Source organism: Prionailurus bengalensis, chromosome F2 (assembly GCF_016509475.1).
Source record: "Prionailurus bengalensis isolate Pbe53 chromosome F2, Fcat_Pben_1.1_paternal_pri, whole genome shotgun sequence".
In the NCBI taxonomy this organism is placed as follows: domain Eukaryota; kingdom Metazoa; phylum Chordata; class Mammalia; order Carnivora; family Felidae; genus Prionailurus; species Prionailurus bengalensis.
The window spans coordinates 83,419,980-83,445,178 of NC_057353.1; the positions used below are offsets into that span (position 1 = coordinate 83,419,980).

A 25,199-nucleotide genomic window follows, 5' to 3' on the forward strand; every position below is an offset into this window, starting at 1 on the left:
CTCCACAGAAGGGCCAGATGGTGCGGGCAAGGTGTAAGCAGCAGGGCTCATGAGAGAAAGGGGGGCGGGGAGCAAGCGGACAGCCCTCCTGACCTGACTTCACCTCACCTGAACAGCAGAGGGAAGCCAGGAGCAGACAGGGAAGGTGGTGAGGCCATGGTGTGCGCAGTTCTGTCTCAAGAGAAGGATAAAGAGCAGCCATCTGGACGATGGAGGAGGACCCATCCGTTCTGTGGGTGCCAGGAGGTGCCAGGGGGATTGAGCCCAGACTGCTGCTCCAGGGAAAGGGGACGCCAGTAGATGGCTGGGTGAGTCTGAACCCACAGCATGGGGCCACCCCCTTCTCACGGGGCCCACAGGCTGCACCTCACCTCCAAGGGAGGCCAGTGGGGCCTCTACGACTGATCACCCCGTTTCACTTTCAAATTTTTAACTTTTTGTTTTGAAACCATCTTGGCCACGGAGGGTGCTATAACAGAACACGGCGGAGTGGGCAGCACACAAACAACAGACATTTACTTTTGCAGTCTGGATGTCTTGCAAGGTGTCTGCAGGGCCGGGTTCTGGTGATCTTCCTACTGCACACGGCACCCTTCCCTCCATGACGGACCCGCGTCTGAGTGTGCGGCTGGCTCTGTGGGTCAGTGTGAATCTGACCAGCACCCTGGTGTCCTCACCACGACAGCTGTGGACAGTCTGCACTGCTGAGGTCCCTGCTTCCTCTTCAGGTGTGTCTTGCCTATTCCTGGCCCTTCCTCTTGCCCACAAACCCTCGAATCAGCCTGTCGGCACCTCTGCTGGGTCCACCGCAGGAGGGTTAGACGTGCCTTCCACCCAAACCGTGTACCCACTCATCCAGGTCTCCCTTAAAGGATGTGCACATCTTTCATCAGATTTATTCCTAGGCTTCATACATACACACTATTGTAAATTGCATGTTCTTTTTATTGTCTTTTATTTTTTATTTTTAAAAATTTACATCCAAATTAGTTAGCATATAGTGCAGCATGATGTCAGGAATAGATTCCTTAATGCCCCTTACCATTTAGCCCATCCCCCCTCCCACAACGCCTCCAGTAACCCTCAGTTTCTTCTCCATACTTATGAGTCTCTTATGCTTTGTCCCCTTCCCTGTTTTTATATTATTTTTGTTTTCCTTCCCTTATGTTCCTCTGTTTTGTCTCTTAAAGTCCTCATATGAGTGAAGTCATATGGTTTTTGTCTTTCTCTAATTTCACTTACCATAATAACCTCCAGTTCCATCCACGTAGTTGCCAATGGCAAGATTTCATTCTTTTTGTTTGCCGAGTAATACTCCATCGTATATATGAACCCCATCTTCTTTATCCATTCATCCATCGATGGACATTTGGGCTCTTTCCATACTTTGCCTCTTGTCGATAGTGCTGCTGTAAACATGGGGTGCATGTGTCCCTTCGAAACAGCACACCTGTATCCCTTGGATAAATGCCTAGTAGTGCAATTGCTGGGTCGTGGGGTAGTTCTATTTTTAGTTTTTTGAGGAACCTCCAGACTGTTTTCCAGAGCGGCTGCACCAGCTTGCATTCCCACCAACAGTGCAAAAGAGATCCTCTTTCTCTGCATCCTCACCAACATCTGTTGTTGCCTGAGTTGTTAATGTTAGCCATTCTGACAGGTATAAGGTGGTATCTCATTGTGGTTTTGATTTGTATTTCCCTGATGATGAGTGATGATAAGCATTTTTTCATGTGTCGGTTGGCCATCTGGATGTCTTCTTTGGAGATGTGTCTATTCATGTCTTTTGCCCGTTTCTTCACTGGATTATTTGCTTTTTGGGTGTTGAGTTCGATAAGTTCTTTATAGATTTTGGATACTAACCCTTTATCTGATATGTCATTTGCAAATATCTTCTCCCATTCTGTCGGTTGCCTTTTAGTTTTGCTGACTGTTTCCTTTGCTGTGCAGAAGGTTTTTATCTTGATGAGGTCCCAGTAGTTCATTTATGCTTCTGTTTCCCTTGCCTCCAGAGACGTGTTGAGTAAGAAGTTGCTGCGAGCAAGATCAAAGAAGTTTTTGCCTGTTTTCTCTTCGAGGATGTAATGGCTTCCTTACATTTAGGCCTTTCATCCATTTTGAGTTTATTTTTGTGTCTGGTGTAAGAAAGTGGTCCAGATTCATTCTTCTGCATGTGCTGTCCAGTTTTCCCAGCACCACTTGCTGAAGAGACTGTCTTTATTCCATCGGATATTCTTTCCTGCTTTGCCAAAGATTAGTTGGCCATACGTTTGTGGGTCCATTTCTGGGTTCTCTATTCTGTTTCATTGATCTGAGTGTCTGTTCTTGTGCCAGTACCATACTGTATTAATGACGACAGCTTTGTAGTATAGCTTGAAGTCTGGGATTGTGATGCCTCCTGCTTTGGTTTTCCTGCTGAAGATTGCTTTGGCTATTCGGGGTCTTTTCTGGTGCCATACAAATCTTAGGATTGTTTGTTCTAGCTCTGTGAAGAATGCTGGTGCTATTTTGATAGGGATTGCATTGACTATGTAGATTGCTTTGGGTAGTATTGACATTTTAACAGTATTTGTTCTTCCTACCCAGGAGCATGGAATCTTTCTCCATTTTATTGTGTCTTCTTCAATGTCTTTCATAAGCTTTCTATAGTTTTCAGCATATGGATTTTTCACCTCTTTGCTTAGATTTATTCCTAGATACTTTATGGTTTTTGGTGCAACTGTAAATGGGATTGATTCCTTGATTTCTCTTTCAGTCGCTTCATTGTTGGTGTACAGGAGTGCAAGCGATTTCTGTGCGTTGATTTTATACCCTGCAACTTTGCTAGATTCATGGCTCAATTCTAGAAGTTTTTTGGTGGAATCTTTTGGGTTTTCCATATAGAGTGTCATGTCATCTGTGAAGAGTGAAAGTTTGACCTCCTCCTGGGTGATTTGGATGCCTTTTATTTCTTTGTGTTATCTGACTGCAGAGGCTAAGACTTCCAATACTATGTTGAGTAACAGTGGTGAGAGTGGACATCCCTGTCTTGTTCCTGACCTTAGGGAGAAAGCTCTCAGTTTTTCCCCCATTGAGGATGATATTAGCATTGGGTCGTTCGCATATGGCTTTTATGATCTTGAGGTATGCTCCTTCTATCCCTACTTTCTTGAGATTTTTATCAAGAAAGGATGCTGTATTTTGTCAAATGCTTTCCCTGCATCTATTGAGAGGATCATACGGTTCTTGTCCTTTTATTGATGTGATGAAACACGTTAATTGTTTTGCGGAGCACGTTCTTTTTAAAAACAAAATCGGGACATATAACATATACAGACAAATGTACAAAACACAGAGATAAGTTTAATGAGCAATTATGATTCAACACTGGTGTCGCTATCACTCACCAACAAATAAAACGAGGCAGCATCCAAGACACAGCCACATCACACCTGTTTGCCCCGAGGACACCACGATCCTGAGTTTTAAGGCAACCGTTTTCCTTGCTTTTATAGTCCAAACATCTTTGAAGATAACCCTAAACAAATTTTTTTGAGGTGTGTCTATTTTTTAATCACACATTCACGCAATAAAACTATTTTTTGTGTGTCTCGTTTCTTTCACTTGCAACCGAAACCCATTGACACCGTCTACCTGGCTGCAGCCCGCCCAAGCGCACAGTGCTGCACTGCCAGAAGCTGTCACACGGTTTTGTGTGTGTGCATGTGTTTTTTTTAATGTTTTTATTTATTTTTGAGAGACAGAGAGAGACAGAGTATGAGCAGGAGAGGGGCAGAGAGGGAAGGAGACACAGAATCTGAAGCAGGCTCCAGGCTCCGAGCTGTCACCACAGAGCCCGACGCGGGGCTCGAACTCATGGACTGTGAGATCATGACCTGAGCCAAAGTCAGACGCTTAACCGACTGAGCCACCCAGGCGCCCCTGTGTGCGTGTGTTTTTACGTTTGTCTGTCGGTTTCTTTGTTTAAGTAATCTCTATACCCAACGTGGGGCTCAAACTCACAATCCCGAGATCAAGAGTCCACTCAGGTGGACTTCAGCCAGTCAGGTATCTAGGTCACATGTTTTTAACATCTGAGTGGTTTGCCATCTGGGATTATGTTTCACAGCTCTGCTGTGCACATCCTCACCCATGAGCCCTGCGCAGGGGCTGCAGAAGCCTGCAGAGGTAAGACGCTGGGTCCCAGGAATGCACACCAACTGTCCGGAGGACCCCGACTTGCTCCCCTCTGAAGTGTGCCCAGCAATGCTGCTTGCTCCTCACCCTCACCTGCTGGTAGTGTCCAACTTTTACATTGTTAAATTTGTAATTTTCTGATTGGTGATGGTGTACAGAAACACATTTTGTACATTACTTAAAAATTTTTTTGGGGGGCGCCTGGGTGGCTCAGTCGGTTAAGCGGTCGACTTCGGCTCAGGTCACGATCTCGTGGTCCGTGAGTTCGAGCCCCGCGTCAGGCTCTGTGCTGACGGCTCAGAGCCTGGAGCCTATTTCAGATTCTGTGTCTCCCTCTCTCTGACCCTCCCCCGTTCATGCTCTGTCTCTCTCTGTCTCAAAAATAAATTAAAAAAAAAAAAAAACGTTAAAAAAAATTAAAAAAAATTGTTTTTTAATTTATTTTGAGAGAGAGACTGCAAGTGAGGGAGGGGCAGAGAGAGTGGTGGGGAGAGAGAGAGAATCCCAAGCAGGCTCTGCACTGTCAACACGGAGCCTGATGCGGAACTCAAACTCGTGAACCATGAGATCGTGACCTGAGCCAAAATCAAGAGCCAGACGCTAAACCAACTGAGCCCCCCAGGTGCTTCTGTATATTACTTTTATAAGTAATCTTCCTCAATTTTCCTATTGACTCTAACAATTTACTATAGATTCACCTGGGAATAAACAAGGAAGAGCCCTCTTGTCATTTGTGTGTAATGTAACGGAACTGTCTTTGTAGACGATGTTAACGATTTGGCAAATAAACAGAACAAATAACTCACTATGACATATATTCAGGTGCAAGTTCACTTTCAATTAGTGAAACGCAGGATCTGGGGGACTCCTGGATCTGAAGGTTGGCATCTTTAAACAATTCTGGAAAACTCTCCGTGTCCACATTTTGAAGCAAACCTCCCAATGCTCTGCCTCCTTCTGGGCCCCACGGGGCCCTCACTCGTGTCGTGGAGCCTGCACATCCCGCTCCATCTTGCCTGCCACGCCAGATTGCCCCCTCAGTCCCTCTTCCTACTTCATTCGTTCTCTCTTCAGCTGTGTTAAAGCTGCTGGTCCTTCTCCAGTGTCGTTCGTTCCTCGGGGTCTTTCGTTCTCCACTCACACGTGCAAGTTCCTCACGGTTCTGGAAACTCGGCGATTCTGTAACTGATGATTCCAGTATAGGCATCTTTCATGGGCCTCTCCCTGCCAGTCTCACTCCGGATGCTCTGTTTCCCTAGATGTCTGTCCTCTGACTCTGACTTCTCTGCGCTCCCTCTCTGTGCCTGCAACAGGACTGCTCAGCACTACGGGAATAAATCTGGCCCCACAGTGCGACGTCTCCACAGGGTCCACACCTGCCCTCACCTTGCTGTCCACGGGATGCTTCAACATGCTCAGCGTGCTTCCCAGGCCTCCCATCACCCTCCTATCCACAGACGTCCCTCAGCTGCCCCATAGAGAACCCAGAGATTAGGTGTCCCTCCTCCCCAAAGATGTCCCTTAGCTGCCTCACAGAGAGCCCAGAGTGGAGAGGTCTCTCCTCTCCACAGACGTCCCTTAGCTGCCCCACAAAGAAGCCCAGGTCTAGGTGTCCCTCCTGTCCACAGACATCCCTCAGTTGCCCCACAGAGGGCCAGAGCGAGGAGGTGCCCCTTCAGTGCAGCTCGCCCTCGACACCCTACACGAGCACATGGCCTACCCCGCATCCAATCCCACGCTCCCGTCGACAAACTTTTCACACCCAACGTACAGGCTGGTAACCCTGCCGCTGACTTACAGAACCCCGAGGACCCCCTTCAGGGAATCGCTGCTTTGCTGTGGGTCGCCGCACCCAACAGGGACATCTTGAGAGCCCAGCGCAGGGAGGAGTCCACTGTCTGGGTAAGCTGCAGCTCTCCTCCTCCTTGCGCCCGCGGTCAAACTGGGCTGCTCTCGGGGGACGGACTCTGCGGTCTCCTGCGACCCCCACCCACCACATGTCAGTCATCCTGTGTGAGGAAGAACAGAGTGTCCTGGGGACAAAGGCTGGGAGAGAATGTCCCGGAACTGTGAGGACAGGAGGCAGGCCTGCAGGCTGTGCCGTCCGGGCCGCAGCCACCCCTCAAGGCCAGCGGCTGTGGAAGATGGGGCAGGAGTCCCCTCATCATCTCCCGGTCTGCCCCCTCCAGGACCATCCTCCACCACAACCACCGGTTTGCTGCTCACGTGAAAACCTGCTTCCCCGGCTGCCCCACGGCACTGAGCGGGACTGCGCCAACCCTGCTTCTCCACGCGACATGAGTGTGCCAAGTGGCCCTCTTCCCTGCCATGAGGCAGGTCTTGACCTAGCACAGAGACCCTCACCCCTGCTCCAACCGCCTTCACTTGCTTGCAGCACCCGGCTGGCTGCCAGCTGGCCATTCCCCTCAGTGTAGACACAGCAACGTTCTAACCCTGTGAATTGGGTCGCTGTACCTGGGAAACCCTCGGCAGCTTGAGCCATCCCAGGGACAACATGCACTCCCAGAAAACTCACACTTCCCACTCTCGGCTTCCTGATCTGGCCAAGCTCTCCTCACAGGACAGCCGGCCACTTGTGCCTCCACCCCCAGAGCCACTTACACAGGCACCTCCTCTCAGCTACCTGGCAAATACTGGGACACCAAAGGATGGCATCCTATACTCAGAGGCACCCATGCACGCGGGCCAAAGAGCATGAAAGGGACCCGCAGATGCTTCAAAGAAGACAGGCCGGCTGACCAAGGGCTATCTCCACCCAAGGCAGGAAAGGAAGTAAGGGACAGAGTGGGGGGACCCCCAAGAAGACACCTGGATGCAGAGGCCTGGAGGCCAGGGCAGGAGCTTGCTTGAGTGAAGGGCCAGGGCAGGAGGCTTGAGTCTTGCTTGAGTGAAGAGAGAAACCCTGAGAATGGCTCTCGGCAGGGCTGATATGATCTCACTCAAGCTGATTCATAGGGAACAAGGATGGAGACTTCTGGAAGGCCAGGCAGGAGCCAGCCCCAAGGTCAGGTTGGGCATGGGGCACGGACCCCCAGGCGGGTGAGAGGCTGCTGGAGGGCGGGAATGGAAGGTCGGCTGCGTGCTGGGCTCCCTGAGGCGAGGAAGTGCGGCACCCTTGCGCCCCCAGGCGGCCACCCCACGGTGGTCCCTGCACCCTGCCCCCTCACACAGCTGTGCTGCTCTCCTATCCCGCCTCACAGTGATGGATTTGACCAGAACAACGTCCACAAAAGCCCCCAAAAGACTGTTCTGGCAGAAAAGCTCCCAAAGGGCTGAACTGAACATTCTAAGCCCTAAAGAAGCAAGACCAACTCTTATTTTTGCTTTAAATACACTTTCAAGTGAATCTGATGGCTATAACTCTCTCTCTAAACAAAGAATACCATCTGTTCCCTTTTTGGCACACTCCTGTGTGTGCGTGGGTAGAACCCCACTTTTTCAGAAGAATGTTCTGGTCACCCCTGGGGTACAGCATTGAACCAAGACCCGTGGGGAGCCAGAGGGCAGAGAATGCATATAGGATGTGGATCCCTGCACAGAGTAAGGAGGAGACACAGCAGAGCTGGGGCTGGGCCGGTGCTCAGCTCCCCCACCCAGACCCCTGCCAGGCAGGCTGGGGAGAGGGAGCTTTGTGTGGCCTGGAGATAACCACCTCCTTGCTGGAGTAGGTGCTGTCTATGCCCAGCGCTCGGCCCGTGGGGCCGGCATGGTGCACGGACACGCAGTCACCAGCCATGTGACAACGAACTGTGCTCCAACTGCCCCTGTGGGCTTCCCTGCCAGAAGAGGCCCAACACTGCGGGCGACAGACTGGCAGTAGTATCTGAGGTGAGTCAGTGAAAAGGAGCGGCAAGCTGGCCTGTGGCGCCCTCAGTGTGCTGGGAGTGGTGCGCACGAAGTCGACACACAGGGCCCTTCCAGCCTCCCCGGTTCTTACAGATACTCACTTGCAGACAATGATGTGTTCAAATAAGTATTTCCTGAAATAACGTAATGAGTGTCAGGTATGTGCCAGGCAACTGACCAGGTGAAAGGGACACAACAGTGACCAAGCACATTCTCTGCCCTCCAGATTCTTATGACAAGTGTGGGACCCACTCACTGGGGAAAGGAGTGTTTTCAACAAATGGGGCTGGGACAGCTGCATGTGCTGCACATGCAAGAAAAGGAAGCTGGACCCCTACCTCATACCACACACGGAAGTTAACTCAAGATGGATCAAAGACCTAAACGTAAGAGCTAAAGCTATAAATCTTGGAAGAAAACATAGGGGTAAATCTTCATGACCGTGGATTTGGCCATGGATTCTTGGACCTGACACTAAAAACATGAGCAACAAAAGAAAAATAGCTAAGTTGGACTTGATCAAAATTTAAAACTTTTGTGCTACCAACAATACCATTAAGAAAGTGAAGGGGCGCCTGGGGGCTCAGTCTGTTGAGCATCTGACTTCGGCTCAGGTCATGATCTCATGGCTCGTGGGTTCGAGCCCCACGTCAAGCTCTCTGCCGACAGCTCGGAGCCTGGAGCCTGCTTCGGATTCTGTGTCTCCCTTGCTCTCTGCCCCTCCCCCACTCGTGCTCTGTCTCTGTCTCTCAAAATAAATAAATGTTAAAAAGAAACCAAAAAAGAAAGAAAAGAAAAGAAAAGAAAAGAAAAGAAAAGTGAAAAGACAGCCACGGAATGGGAAAATACATTTGCAAATCACGTATCTGATAAAGGACTTGTATCCAGAACGCATAAAGAACTCTCACAAGACAAATGCCCAATTAAAAAAATGGGCAAAAAATCTGAAGGGGCATTTCTCCAAAGAAGATAAACAAAAAGCCAACAAGCACACAAAATGGTGCTTGACATCAACAGTCAACAGAGAAGGGCAAACCCAACCACGATGAGACTCCACACCGATGAGACTGTAGAATGGCTACAGTAATTTCTTAAAACCATAACGACAAGTATTGGAGAAGATACGGAGAAACTGTGACCTTCATACCCTGCCGGTGGGAACTTAAAATGGTACATCCACTCTGACAGAGTCTGGCAGCTCCTAGAAAGTTAAGACAAAGTTACCACATGACCCGGCATTTCTCTGACCCAAGAGCAACAGAAACCTGCACAGAAGTGTTCACACAGCGTGAGTCATAATAGAGAGAATGTGGAAACAACACAAATACCCATCACCTGACAAACGGATCAACATGGGATGCATCTACACGAGAGGATGTGCCCCGAAAACTGCTGTGACGTGGATGAACCTTGAAAACATTACTTTGAGTAAAAAAGGCCAGTCATAAAAGACTACCTGTTGTGTGATTCCATTTATTTAAACCGTCAGGAGCAGAAAAATCCATAGGGAGATGGCAGATTAGTGGTTGCCAGGGCTGGGGCGGGGGGCGGGGTGGGGTCAGCTGCCAAAGGGGTTTCTTGGTGGGGTCGTAAAAACGCAGACAGTGGTGATGGCTGCATAACTTCTCGAACGTACTAAAAACACTGTACACTTTGAAGGGTAAGTTAATTTATGTGAACTGTGTATCATTGAAAAAAAGGACTGCCACTTCAGGGGAGCCTAGCAGGTCGACGCAGGGGTCGCATGGTGGGGTGCTTGCCCCAGAAGGCAGTGGGGAGGAGCGGAGGCTTCCCAGGTCACAGCTGGTGCTGCCCAGACAGACAAGCACAGAGGCTGACAGGGCGGGACTGACCTCTGGGCTCCAGTGTGAGTTGGCCACGACCTGAGCAGGTACCAGGACATCAGTAAGCGCTCAGCTCCTAGTTGCCCCCCACCAGCCCCTTGAATGCCCCCCGCCTTGAATCGGCCCTCCTCGGCACCAGCCCCCCTCCCGTCCTGCGCACAGTGCGTGCCTGCCCACCTCAGCGCCCCGTGCTGCCCCTGCTCTGTGCCGCCTTCTCGCCCGCAAAGCCTGCCGTTGCAGGGACGTCGCCCATGTTCACATCAGCCTCTTCCACCCTTTACAGGTTGTTGGCACCCAGTAGAGATATCGCCTGTCCTCAGACCTCACATTCACACTCTGTCCCAAACTCCCATCGCCCCATCGTCGGACAACGTCCTCTTGTGTAGCTGCGGCCTTGTCATTCCACTGCTTCCTACCTGTAGCCAGTGTGGCCACAAAGACTCCACGTCCCAGACCCTGGCAGACACCAAACCCACTCCCACTGCTAAGTGAATTCATCAATGCAGACAGCACCCTAAGAGCAAAACCAGGGGATGGGCTGGAATGCCCACAACGTCCCCCAGCAAGAAGTGGCTGCGCATGCCATGCCCTCTTGTCCCCTCGCTCCACTGGCCTCGCTGCCCCGTCAGCGTCTGCCTTCCTCCTGCAGGAGGGCCAGACGATGCTGAGTCCCCCACCCGACAGCCCTGCCTAAAGGAAAACCCCTCTGCATTGCCTGACCAAGGGCTCTGTTCAGTGTCGTGGCCCAGTGACTGAACTGGGGCCTGGGCCTGGGCCTGGTGGTCCCTCACAGAGGAGCAAGGGTTGCACATGCGGAACCTCGGTTAGAGCACGAGCACCACCCGGGAAGGGGAGGGCAGCAAGCACACGGCCCTGCCCACCTCCAGGTGCTGCTCTGCACACGGTGTGCATTTCTACGTTTCAGGAAACACGAAGCTCACACCTATTGAAGAAAACTGGCAATGAAGCATACCAGAGGAAACAGCACAGGGCTCAAACCTCACAGGCCTTGTCTGCTCTGCTGACAGTGCCCTGGGCAGATACTGTTGGACCCACCACGATGTCCAACTATTCTTCCAGACCTGTAGCTTCAGCCTGAGTCTCTTTGACCATCTGTGTCCCATGAGCACAGGGAGAGGCATGCATGCCCTTCCTCACACAGTCTTCCCTTCTAGGCCTTGGTCAAGGGATGCCCCAGCAAACTGCCTTGGCAAGACCCAGGGCCCCAGGACACTTGCACGTGCTCATTCCTGAGCCTGCCCAGTGGCACTGGCATCAGCAGCTCCTTTCACACTGTCCCAGAGCCACCACGGGGTGAGGCGCCAGGTCAACACAACACCACACTGAGACCAGCGTGTGAGCCTGGGCTGCTCGTCCACGACCACAGCAGCCACAGTCCTTCCCTCAGAGCCACAGCAGAGCCACACAGCTCTCGGTCCTCGGTGTGCAATCAGGCCCCACATGAAACGGAGAAGCGACTGAGCAGATGAGAATCAACTCCAAGCCCCACTCCCCGTGCCTGGCAGGACCGGCACTCTGAGCACCAAGGACATCAGGAACATTAGCACCTTGGGAAAGGACGGGACAAAGCAAAGATGACAGACAGTGCCACAGGACCGAGACACCAGCAAGAACATGGTCCTGGGCACACGTCCAGCAAGGCACTCGATCTTCACGGGTGAATGAACGAATGATGGGCCTCTGTCAGGGGCCAGAACACATCACAGCCGGCATTTCCCCCCAAATTAGCCTACGGTCTGGATACGCTGCCAATGAGAATCCCAACAGGACATCTTTTCTGGGTAGGGGACAGACTGACTATCATTTATACCAAGAGGAGGCAAAAGCATTTTGAAAAGGGCTGGAGGGGGCATATGAAGGCCCAACAGGAGGCCAAGGCAGGCTGTGTGCTCAAGTGCGCACACAGACGCATGGATGGAAAAGAAAGCCCCTCACAGATCTGTCCCCTTGGGAGACAGGTGACATTCACAACCTAGGCCAACTGCCTATACGGAAAGCAGCCCAGTTGGATTCACACGAATCCAAACCTTGAAGTATCCAGAAGAGCCTGAAGACCTCAGTCAGGAAAGGGTTTATGAAATCAGACAGAAAAGACGGGAAGGCACAAGAAAGCCAGTGAGACAGATGACATTGGAGTTTAACATGTTTGTTCATCAAAAACCAACCAAATAACGTGAAAAGTAAGTACAGAGACAAAATATTCCATGCGTGTAACCCAATCACATACCTAGAGTACAAAGGAAAGCCTACAAATCAGAAAGGTTAAGACAAATGATTCAGCAGAAAGAAAAGGATGAGAGATTATTCTCAGAGGAAGAAGACGGAGGAGACAACGCTCCCTAGGTGTCAGGTACGGATGCTGAAGCCACAGGCCAACCACCAACCACGAAGGAACTTCTGGTGGAGCCGGCACGCGGCAGTGGGGCAGGGGGGATCTGGCATCTACGCTGCTTTCAGGGCCCTGAGTGCAGGGATAGCCCTTGGGACCCAGCGGCACAGGCACCATGGGAGGGAGAGCTGGCTGCTATGTGTCCTGCCCGGTGCTGACCGCGCCCTAGGAGGTACGTGAGCCGCAGGAAGTCAGCTGCGAGGAGAGTGGGCCTCAGAGGAGCAGGCACATGTGGTCTGTGGGTCAGAATGTGGCCAGGTCAGGACATACAGAACACACGCAGAGGTCAACGGAACCGGCAGAAGGGCAGAGGCAGACTTACGAAGCCAAGCACAGACATCGCGGATCAGGGCCTTTAATAAATGGTGCTGGACAACTGGACAGCATTTGGTGAATGGAAAAGGCAGGTCCATACCTCACAAAACACAAGAATGAGCTCCAAGTGGACCTGAGCTCTACACACAAGAACAAAACGATACCAGCACCATGAGAAAACTCTGTCTTTCCCCATAACCTCAACAAAGGGAAAGATTTTCTAATTGTGACTAAACGTCCAGATGCACCAAAAGAAAAGATTAATAAAGTGAAAAATATTTTGTTTTTTGGGACACGTTTGATGAAAATATTAAATATTTAAAAAAATGTCTTTAATGTTTATTTATTTTTGAGACAGAGAGAGACAGAGCATGAACTAAGGAGGGTCAGAGAGAGAGGGAGACACAGAATCCGAAACAGGCTCCAGGCTCTGAGCTGTCAGCACAGAGCCGGATGTGAGGCTCGAACTCACAGACCATGAGATCATGACCTGAGCTGAAGTCGGATGCCCAACCAACTGAGCCACCCAGGCGCCCCAAAAATGTTAAATATTTTAATATAAACTACAAAGGGCTCTAATCCTTCATATATGGATTTGAACCAAAAAAAACCCATAAAAATACCATAGAAAAATGGGAAAAGGAGACATTCCACTTCTCCTGATATTAGACATAAAACCCAAGTTGAGTGGAGACCCATTGCCCTACCCCAGGCGCCATCCAAGGGAGGCCGTGGGCAGACGGGCACAGCACACAGGACTCCACGGAGGGCATGCAGCGGCCAACACATCTATGGCCCTGTGGCCCCTCGTCTGGATGTACCTGGAGACATACCTCTGACAACACAAAATTACAAAGCACAGGCTTTGCACTGCAGCACCCCTGTAACTGCACAATATTGGAAGCTGCCAAGATACGCAACTCAAGACTGGCTGAACACTATGGTGGGCATGCACAGAGTGATCCAGGGATCCTCACAAACACAGGAGGTAAACCAGAAAAACCACCGGCCACAGGCCTGCACAGAAGTCTGGGAAGGAGTGGTCCTTCTCTGAATGTATGTGCTGCATAGTTTCGTCTTTTAGAACCACGTTAATGGTCTATGTGTTTACAAAACAAAATTAAAGCAACAGGAGAGAAGGGAGAAGGAAAAAACTCAATGGAAATGGAAACAAATGAACCCAAATGTATTTCAATGAGCATCACAACCACAACCAAGGGGAAAGAACTAATCCAAGGGAGAACAGGACTAGACTCTGCATTCAGTTTTTGAGTAGAGTGCACATGGGGGGTGGAGTACAAAGAAATTCTGACCTTATTTTGAGTGTTTTATATGTGTGTGTATATATACGTATACACACACACACACACACACACACACACACACACACACACACACATACAGAACAGGTGAAGCAATTCCGAAATGGTTTGCAGATAGGCTATCAGACGAGCAAACGAGTACACATGCTGATGCTCTTGGGAGCAGGCGGCTGCCGAGAAGAGCAGACTCTCGGGGAAAGCGCTGGAACTGGAGGAACTGGAGTGAACTTAGCACTTTTAATGTGTGTACATAGATGCACACACACATTTTCTTGTCTGCTTAAAGGGCCAAGAAGCAAACACAGTGCCAGAGCCGCGAGTATGCCAAGCCCTCAGACTGGCCCTCCAATACCCATCTTCCTGGAAAGGAACCAGGGCTGCTCAGAGAAGCAGCCGCCTGCAGGCGGGGCAGCAGCACAAGATGTGCCTGGAGCCAGAAGGAAGGAGCATCCAAGAGGCACGGACCCGTAGCAGAAGGAACCTCACCGGCCCCATCTGGGACAATGCAAGCACCAAAGTAATTAAGTGCAAGAACGAACTACAGACCTTGTAAAACAGAAAGGAATTTCTGAGTCCGTACTGAGAATGAACAGAGGAATCCACGAGCAGGGACAAGGGGTGCAGAGTGCCGGCTGTAGGCCCCCCCATAGCAGGGAAGTCAGCGCTCTGCACGCACCCCAGGAAAGACTGAACTGTGTAAGAAATGAGCAGAACGCCCAAAGCAGTGAGGGGCAGGGTGGCGAGGGGAGAGTGGAGGAGCAGTAGGTGGCCGTGTGTCTGCAGAGGTGAGACCCTGGGAACGGCAGGACACGGCTGTGCGGGATCTACTAAGAAATCGGCAAACGCAAACCAGCACTCCATTTGAAAGGGCATCTATTGCCTTAAAAAGTGTCGGTGTCACAAAAGGCAGGGAACCTTCCAGATTATAAAAGGCGAAGGGGCCGCACAGCAGCAGCAAGTCCAGTAGGGCGAGTGTCTCAGGAGGGGCTGGAAGCACCGTGAAGGGTGACAGGAACCAGCTGCCAAAGGCTGGACCACGAGGCAGAGGAGACGGGAGACGTGCCCCACATGCCCCCCCAAAACGGCACCGCGCCGAGGGAGGGGGTGCACAGAGACCACAGGGTGAAGGGCAAGGCGGTGCAAGTATCCAGTGCACCGTCTCTGCTCTTGCAACTTTTCTGTAAGTGTGGGATTATTTACAAATAAAGCTGAAAACGAGAAACATTAAAACGATGAACTGCCTTGGTGTGGACTGGTGCCCGGAGGGGCGCACGGAGTTGGGTCCACCGCTGGCCTGCAGGGCATCTGGGCCCCCTCCCTCTGCAGCAGGAACCCGGGGGCGGGGCTTCCAAGGGAGCACATCAAATCCCGAAGAAAGCAGGGCTCACCCCTGGCAGCAAAGCCCTGGCAGCCCGCTGGCTGCTGGTCCTTCTCTGAAAGGAAGAAAACCAGTCCTCTGATGACTCGGCCCGCACAGACGGCTTCCGCTTACCTTGTGCTCGACCCTGAAATCCGGGGCTCCTGCACGCCAGCATCATGGCTGTCACATTCATAATCCCTTGTCTGGGACATTGCAGTCTTTTCCTGAGACCCCAGGCGGACAGAAGTCAGAGGACCATCGGGACTCTCCCTCCACTGTCAGTCAGGAAGGCACCGCCCTGTGAGAGAGCAGAAGCCTCTAAGCACATAAACTCGGAAAACATCTTTGCGTTTGGGGAACCCAAAACGGCCCAGCCCAGCCCAGCCCCTCACAGCCCAGTGCGCTGGCCAGAGTAAGGAACATCCAGGCCCGAGCGTAGTTTCTCTACTCCCTGTGCCCGGCCCCTGAACCCCAGCCCACAGGAGGGCACCCAGGCCCCTTGCCAGCTGACCCTGGGGAAGCTGCTGCCACCTCTCAGACACAATGTCCTCGGCTTCCAACAGGGACAGCACCACCCGCCTGGGGCTGTGGTAGCGCTGTGCACAAAGCATGTGGCATGGCCCAGACAGGAAAACGCTCACGAACAGGCAACAGTCACACAGGATCACCTGACTGATGACAAAGGGTGGACTTTTCTTTTTAAAATATTTATTCATTTTTTAGAGAGAGAGGGAGGGAAGGAGGGGCAGAGAGAGAGGGGGACAGAGGATCTGAAGCAGACTCTTGTGCCAACAGCAGCAAGCCTGACGAGGGGCTTGAACTCACAAACCATGAGATCATGACTTGAGCTGAAGCTGGGTGCTCAATCGACTGAGCCACCCAAGCTCCCAAGAGTGGACTTTTAAAAAATGGTGTTGTCGTGCCTAGATACACCCATGGGAAAAAATGGATCCTGACCCCTATCTCATCCAATACACAAAACTCCATTCTAGACGAATTATAGTTCTAAACATTACAAGTAAAACAATAAGGTTTTTAGAAAAAAAATGTAGAAGTTTTTTAGTCTTATAGCAGGTTTGGGTATCTTAATCAGACATAAAAAACCACTAAGCACAGGGGCGCCTGGGTGGCGCAGTCGGTTAAGCGTCCGACTTCAGCCAGGTCACGATCTCGCGGTCCGTGAGTTCGAGCCCCGCGTCAGGCTCTGGGCTGATGGCTCAGAGCCTGGAGCCTGTTTCCGATTCTGTGTCTCCCTCTCTCTCTGCCCCTCGCCCATTCATGCTCTGTCTCTCTCTGTCCCAAAAAATAAATAAACGTTGAAAAAAAAAAAAAATTAAAAAAAAAAAAAAAAAACCACTAAGCACAAAGAAAAATTAATGAGTTGACTATAATAAAATTAAGAGCCCCTGTTTATCAACACACCATTAAGTAAAAAGACAAGCCCAGAAAGGGAAATATTTGCTACAGAGAACATGCACAACACAGGACACACGTATGCGTATCTAATCTAACTAGTCCCAGGACATATACAAAATTCCTAGGAAAAGGCAGATAATCCAACAGAAAAATGGACGAGGACTAGAACAAACACTTTGATGTTTATTTTTTTTTTTATTTTTGAGAAAAGCATGCACGGGGAAGGGTAGAGAGGGAGGGACAGACAGTCCCAAAGCAGGCTTCGAGCTGACAGCAGAGAGCCCGGGTTCAAACTCACAAACCATGAGATGAAGACTTGAACTAAGTCGGATGTTCAACTGACTGAGCCACCCAGGCACCCTTTAACAAATATTAAAAAAAAAATCCATGTGGCTAATAAACACATGGAAGTATGCTCAGCCTCATTAGTCACCAGGGAAATGCTTACGCCATCAAGAGCCCAATGGCTAATTAAAATATAATGCTAATGAAAAAGCATAACCAGTACACCTACCAAAATGGCTAAAATGGGAAAGGAAACCCATCACATGCTAGCAAGGGCAAGGCAGCTCATCAGGGCTTCAAGAGATGGGTCAGCCTGCTCAGGACCACAGCTGGCAGTACTTCCTAGAGCTGCACGTACACCCCGGCCCCCACCCCGCTGTAAGAGCTTCCACTTACAGTGATAAAGGCTGGCAGAGGACACGGACACACACACACACACACACACACACACACACACACACACACACTTACCCGGACCTGCACACAATGTTCCCAGCAGCCCTGATCACAATGGTCAAAACAAGAAACTGCCAAATGTTCATCACAGTAGAACAGACCCTCAAAGTTCCTCCAGGAGCCTACCCACAACCCAGGTGAAGCTCCCAGAGGGTGAAAGACAAAAGCCAAACACAATCAGATGCATACAGTACGATTCCCTCACATAAATACATTCAAAATCAGGCTGAATCAGTCTCTGCTGTCAGAAGTCAGAAGCAGCCACCTCCAGGCCAGAGAGTGAGGGGAGGGGCCCAAAGGGCAGTGTCATTTGCCTTCCAGCTTGGCTCCACTTACGAGAGTGTTGGTTTATGAAAGCTCAAGAGTGTCCCCGCCTGTGCCCTCACGCTTTTCTGTACGTACATGTCTCAGTTTCGGTAGAAAGCCTGCAGAATGAGGAGCAAGAATATCGCTAGGGACACTGTCCCTGACCCTCCCCAGCAGAGGCTGGTCCACAGAACCCAACTATGCTATTCAAGGGGAAATAAAACAGATTCAAAGCACCAGATGGGGTACAGCTAGCCAGAAACCCAAGGGAGGGAGACTACAAGCCAATCAGACACCTTCTCCAAGGCTCAGAGGGATGGTGACAGCACAGATCAACCTGACGGTGCTTGGCTCATGAGCTGAGATCACCTGCCTAGAAGAAATGCTCCCAGCCTTCTCCTTTCTGCCATATGAATATCCATACAAATTTTACTTAAATACTTAAAACTACTGGGAATGCCATTAAAAAAAAAACGAAACTCAAGTATTTCTAACTCTTTGCCCATCTGGGTGAAAACAGGTGGCCTTCCTTTATGGCTTCAACATTAAAAAAACACTGAGCAGTGTTAGTAAAATTCTGAAAAGCTAAAACATATCTACCATAACCTGAAAGCAACTCAAGTCAACCACCTGCACCTGCGTATCCCCTTTCAGTTCTTGTCCATCCTTTAAGGCTGGTCCAGAGCAGGGGGCACAGTGGTCGCTGAAGATTACCTCTGAGATGCCTGACTGGCCCTCCTTCCTCAAGTCGTCCCTGGATCAGTCCCTCCATCCAGAAAGGCTCTCCGATCTGGGACAGACACCACGTCCCACTGACTCCAAATGCTCCGGGTCTGACACCAGACAGTGATGGCCCTCCCAACTCTGCTCTTCATTCCTGAAGTTGTCTTCATTCTTCTAGCTCCTTTGCATTTCCATGTGAATTTCTTCTCATATTATCTTTGTCTGGTTTTGCTTTCAGGGTAATACTAGCCTAAGAAAATGAACTGAGAATATTCCATCCTCTCAATTTGCTGGGAGAGTTTGTGCAGAATCGCTATTATTTGTCCTTCAAACGTTTGGCGGAATACGCCAGTGGAACCATCTGGGCCTGTCCTTTTCTTTGCAGGAAGGTTTTTAATTACAATTTTAATTCGTTCAGTAGATACAGAGCTAACCAGTTCTTAAACTTCTTCTTGAGTCATGTTTAGCGGTTTTGGCCTCCCAAGAATTTGTCCATTTCATGTAAATTGTGTTAGATTTATTGGCACGAAGTTGTTATGTCATTCTTTTATTGTCCTTTTAAGATCAATATAATATGTAGTGATGCCGTCTCTTTTGTTCCTGATATTGGTAATTTATGATCTGGCTAGCCAGAAGTTTGTCAATTATACTGATCTTGAATAAGAAAAAGACAGTGTTGGGCTTCATCAATTTTTCACCTATTTTTTTTTTGCCTGCTTTAATTAATTTCCACTTTGATCTGAATTATTTCCTTTGCAGTCCTTTGGATTTAATTTTTTAATTTTAATTAAAAATTTTCTAGTTTAAGGTAGAAATTGAGTTTAGTGCTTTGCAACCTTTTAAAGTTTCAATGTGAGTCAGGCATTTAGTGTTATAAAGTCCCCTTTAGGGTATAGCTTTTGTGGCATCCAACAAATTTTGATTTTCATTTTCATCTAATGCAAAAACCTGCCAATTTCCCTTTTGATTTCTCCTTTGACTCATGGATTACATAGACGTACATGATTTACTTTGCCAGTAGCTGGTGATTTTCTAGATATTTTTATTGGTTCAGAAAAACTTATCATGCAGACAAATGGTCCATCTTGGTAAACAGCTCATATGCACTGGAAAGCACGGTGTTGGGTAGACTGCTCGATGAATGCCAACCGGGGCAGGTGGGCTGATGGTAGCAGCATTCATTTTCTGTCTACCTGTTTTACCAATTTCTGAGTAAAGGATACCAAGAGCTCCAACTTTATAATTGCAGATTTATCTATTTCTCTTTGCAGTTCTATCAGTTCTTTGTTAAGTTTATTTATTTTGAGAGAGAGAGAGAGAGAGAGAGAGAGAGAGAGAGAGAGAGAGACAGACGCAGAGAGAGGAAGGAGAAAATCCCAAGCAGATTCCATACTGTCAGTGCAGAGCCCGACGCTTGAGCTTGAACTCTCAAACCGTGAGATCATGACCTGAAATGAAATCGGACGCTTAACCGAGACCCTCAGGCACTCAAGTTCTATAAGTTTTTGTTTCACGTGTTTTGTCGCTCTGCTATTAGGTACATAAAGTTTATGTTGTCCTCTTGGTGAATTAACCTCTTTCCCATCATGAAATATCTTTATCTGGTAGTCTTCTTTGCTCTGAAATCAGCATATTTGACATTATTACAGCAAATCCAGCTTTCTATTAGTGTTAGAATTGTACATCTTTTGCCTTCCTTTTACTTTTAACCTTTTTGTGTCTTTACTATTTAAAGTGGGTTTATTGTAGCCAGCATATATTTGGGTACTGTCTTTTAATGCTGACAAATTCTGCCTCTTAATTGGGTGTTTAAACCATCTAGATTTGTGATTGTTGACATGGTTAGGTTGAAATCTACCACTCTGCTACTTTAATTTTTTTATTTTTATTTAATTTTTTATTGGGGGGGGGAGAGGCGGCGCAAAGAGAGAATCCTAAGTAGGCTCCACGCTCAGTGTGGAGCCTGATACATGGTTCAATCCCACTACCCTGAGATGATGGCCTGAGCCAAAATCAAGAGTTGGACACTCGACTGACTGAGCCACCCAGGTGCCTTCATTTTGCTAATTTAAAAAAATTTGTCTCATTTATTCTTTATTCCCCTTTTCCTTTTTGGATTAAGTATTGTATGTGATTCAATTTTATCTCCACTGCTAACTTACCAGCTGTATGTAATTCATTGTTTTACTATTTTAGTAGATGCTTTTGGGTTTATAGTGTCCATATTTAATTTATTAGAGTCTGCCTTCAAGAGAAATCATACCACTTCAAGTACATGTGTCTGGCATTTCTCCTCTCCTGGACCTCGTGCCATTCTTGCCATATCTTATTCTATATATAACCCCCCCCCTTCTGCTATCTTATTACTTTTCCTCAAATAGTTATCTTCTAAAGAGATTTAAATAATAAGACAGTATATGTATATCTAGACATGCAGCTGCCATTTCCAGGAGTCTTCACTCTTTTGGGTAGACCTAGATTTCCACATGGGTTCATTTTCCTGTAGCCTGAAGCCTTTGGTGCCATTCCTGTAACATCTGTTGTGGTGAAGGTCTGCTGGTGATAGATTTTCAGCTTTTCTACATCTGAGATATCTTTACTCCACCTTCATTTAACAACGTGTTTACACGGGCAGAGTTCCAGGCTAGCTGCTCCCTGGCCTCTTCACCCACACTTTCCAAAGAGACATCTGCTATCATCTGCACTGTTGTTCCTCTGTATGTAGTCTTGTTTTCTGGCCGCTTTTTTATTTTCAGTAAAAAAATTTTTTTTTATGTTTATTTATTTTTGAGAGAGACAGAGCACGAGTGGCAGAGAGAGAGGGAAACACAGAACTCATAGCAGGCTCTATCTAGGCTCTGCATTGTCAGCAGAGACCGACACGGCGCTCAAACCCACAAACTGTGAGATCATGACCTGAGCCAAAGTCAGACACTTAACCAACTGAGGCACCCAGGCACCCCGTTTTCTGGTTGCTTTTACGACTTTCTCTTCATCACCGATTTTGAGCAATTGGATTATCATGTGCCTTGTGTAACAGTATTTGTGTTTGTGTTTAGGGTTTGTTAAGATTGCTTAACTTGATAGTTTTCATCAAATTTGGAAGCATTTCAGCTAATATTTATTCAGATAGTGTTTCTGCACTCTTCCTTCCCCACTGGGATCTACAATTACACAAGTGTTAGTCCTCTGCCAGATGTCCCACAGCTCAGTCCTGCTCTTTTGCTTATTTGAGAGTACTTTTCCTGTCCTTGTTTTACTTTGCACAGATCTTACTGCTTTGTCTTCAAGTTCACTGAGCTTTTCTTCTGCAGTGTGTAATCTGTTCATCCCACCCAGTATGTTTTGCATTCAGACATTTTAGTTTCAACTCTGTGAGTTTAATTTGGATCTTTTTGTGATTCAGTCTTTACTTCATCTTGTCTCTACTCAATGTATCCAGTGTTTCCTTTCGCTTTTTGAACACGTGGAATATAGTTATAATTACCTTTGTATTCCTATAAATATTCTTGAGCTTTGTTATGGGACACAGTTACTTGGAAAATGCATGAAACCTTCAGTTCTTGCTTCTACCACTGGTTAGGGGCACCACAGCACTGTTTATTCTATGGATAATTACCCTCCACTGAGTAGTCAACCCAGTGCCCTGTGAATCATGAAGGAAGGTTCAGTCTGCCTCATGACAAGACCCCTTTCACAGTGTTCTGAGAGCTCTGAGCATCATTCCCTCTAACTCTTCTGGGGGATTCTCCCTGCCTCTACCAGCTTCCTCACACCCACATACTGAAAGGCACTCTCCCACAGGCCTCCAAGTTCTCTCCACTTGCAGCATTCCACTCTGCTGCTCTTCCCTACACGCTTCATCACCGTGGCCACCCCAGACTCTAAGCTCCATCTCCTGAACTCAGGGGCTCTGCCAGACCCTGCATCCCTGCAGCACAACCTGGAAACTCTGCTCATGCAGGGAGCCAGGAAATCACTGGACTCACCTTGTTCGACTCTCATCTCACAGGAATCAGTATAGTTTGTCGTCTTAGACCCACAACTTAGAAAACCAAGGTTTCATAAATATTGTCCAGCTTGTTTGAAATTGGTCAGAGAAAGACAAATATCATATGACTTCACTCATATGAGGACTTTTAGATACAAAACAGATGAACATAAGGGAAAGGAAGCAAAAATAATATAAAACCAGGGAGGGGGGCAAAACTTAAGAGACTCTTAAATAAGGAGAACAAACAGACGGTTGCTGGAGGGGTTGTAGGAGGGGGGATGGGCTAAATGGGGGCGGGGCATTAAGGAATCTACTCCTGAAATCATTGTTGCACCATGTGCTAACAAACTTGGATGTAAATGATAAAAATTAAACAAATTATAGAAAGTAAAAAAAAAAAAAATGTAACTATGTTATACATTAAATATAAATATATATGGTCCAGCTTTTTATTAGTTCCTTGTGAGAGGGTAAATATGACCCCTGTTGCTTCATCTTGGGAACAGGAGGAAGTGCAGGTACTCTTGTTCAGCACTCCACAATCACACAAATAAAGTATTACAACTGTGATATTTAATTTCCCTTCCTCCCCAGAGGGTAAGCTCCATGAGAGCAGGGATGATATTTGCTTTGTGAACCACTGCATCCTTGGCACGGAGTAATCAAACATTTACTGAATAAACACATTCCATAATCACCTGGAATTTATCTTGGCATAGTGTATAACTAAGGACTTAAAATGTTTGTTCGAGGCTATGCGACGTATGGTTCCAAATATATGAGAGTCTGGAAAACACTAAACTATATTAATGGTACAAAGACTGGCTACCAGTGATTCAGGGGAGGGAGGAAGGTTGAGCAGGGGATTTTTTAAAGTGGTGAACATATTCAGTACAATTTTGCCATTGTGGATACCTGACACTATGCATTTGTCAAAACCACAGAAATTTATAGCATAAAGAGTGAACTTTAACATATGCAAGTTAAAAAAAATAATTTAGGAAGTCAAGGTTTCTCAAAATGCAATGCAGCATAGGACAAAACAATCTACCTGTATTGCAAATGTATGAAACAACCTCAAAGGAGGTGGTGGAAAGGTGCTAACCTGAATGACTTTGGAAATGAGCAAGGATATAAGACTCAACACAAAAGGAACTACATACAGGCACTGTCTCTAGTTGACAAAGTCACTTCTCAGGAGTATGGGTCTCCAACTCTGATACCACTACATGTGTACATGGGAACTGAACAATTCAGCAAAAGGATGGCAGGTTACAGGTAAGCGTGGGGAGGAGGCTAGGATGACCCCACATGGGGATCGGTTAGGGTGGAGACAAAAGTCAGAACCCGTGAGAGATGGGTTCCTCAGAACCTGGAGAGATCTCTGTGTGTATGTGTGCACACACATACACCCATACACAGGTCAGCGTGCACTCACAGATTTCCTGGTTCCATGAGCTAAGAGAGCCTAGAAGCAACAACAACAGCCCCCAGCGAGGATCATACCCAGTGCCCAGCTCTGGGCTCTGACAGCATTCTCCTTGGAGAAATGGCTGAAATCCCTGGGGAAGGAAAAAGACAAGGTGAGTTTGAAGGGTCCCACTGAGGCAGTGAGGAAGAGCTAAAACAAAGACAAAGCCCCACAGTGATGGGGTCTGTCAAAGGGACAACGAAGCCAACTGAAAGAGCTCTCAATGACCAAAGCTGGCGCAGTGTGAGGGGGAAAGTCATATGAGATGATAATCCAAAGTATAAAATATCTGAGCCCATACCGATATAAGTGAATAACCAAATAAATAAGTGAAGTGGGGAAAACAGACACATCTCTCCTTGAAAAGAGCAGTCTGTGTAAATGCTCTGCCTCCAAGGACATGGCTCTCCAGCACGCCCTTCCTCTCAAAGCCGCACAGCGGAGCACCGGGCAGACACAACTCCACCAGGTGGGGTGCCTGTGCTGAGGCCACGCTGGCTCAGAACAAATTCCTGGGGAGCATTTCTTCACCCCTCACCTTGCTGCCTCTGCTCCACTGCTGTCCAGAGCAGAGGATGAGGTGGGCTGGGCCCGTACAACAGACTCAGTTCACCGACCAGTTTCTGTTCTAGCGCCTGGTCATGCCGTATCCATTTTTTCCAGAAACGTGATGCACCCTTCTCACTGTACACAGCCAGCCCTCCTTTACTCTCAGGAGGCCTTGGTTTGCTCGTCCCTTGCACCCTGGACATCATCTCTCCTCTGGACTCCCCACACCCATCCCGACCCACAACGGACCACCCTGCAGCCTTCTGGCTCAGGCACCTTCTCTCTGACCACTTTTCTGCTGATTTCTCCCCACGCAGCATGTTCTTTCCAAGCAGCCTGTCCTCTGGAGGACTAATTCCTCCTAGGAGTGTCCATCCCGTTTTGTCATTGCTAATGGGGCTCTCATGTTGGTAATGGATTTCGGACTTCAGTTTCCTTTCTCGGTTCTGCCAGCTCACTTCCTCTCCTGCTATGGCGTCTTTTCTTTGAGCTCTTTTTCATGTGTTTTGAATTCTGTATTTTTAGTATACAGAAAAAGTTCTATCTAAACTTTCCATCTGTTAATTCTTCTGTTTGCTTCACCCACGGTTTAATTGTGCTCATTCCCTCTTCTCTTCTCCTTCTTCAGTCTGTACATAAGGTCTGGCTCCTGATTATTGCTCATCTTTAAACAAGGAATGAGACAGTCTCAAACCGGGTGTATCATTC

The 25,199-nt window shown here is 48.3% G+C and overlaps 1 protein-coding gene across 2 annotated transcripts in view; it reads right to left on the reverse strand.

Annotated features, from left to right (window-relative positions):
- Positions 1 to 25,199, reverse strand: part of ARHGAP39 (Rho GTPase activating protein 39) — a 110,004-nt gene that overhangs the window by 45,592 nt on the left and 39,213 nt on the right. For both annotated transcript variants that reach the window (XM_043602123.1, XM_043602124.1), the window contains exon 2: positions 15,424 to 15,589. In XM_043602123.1, the coding sequence (XP_043458058.1) occupies positions 15,424 to 15,503 (80 nt within the window). In that variant the 5' untranslated portion in view covers positions 15,504 to 15,589. The remainder of the gene's footprint in view (positions 1 to 15,423; positions 15,590 to 25,199) is intronic.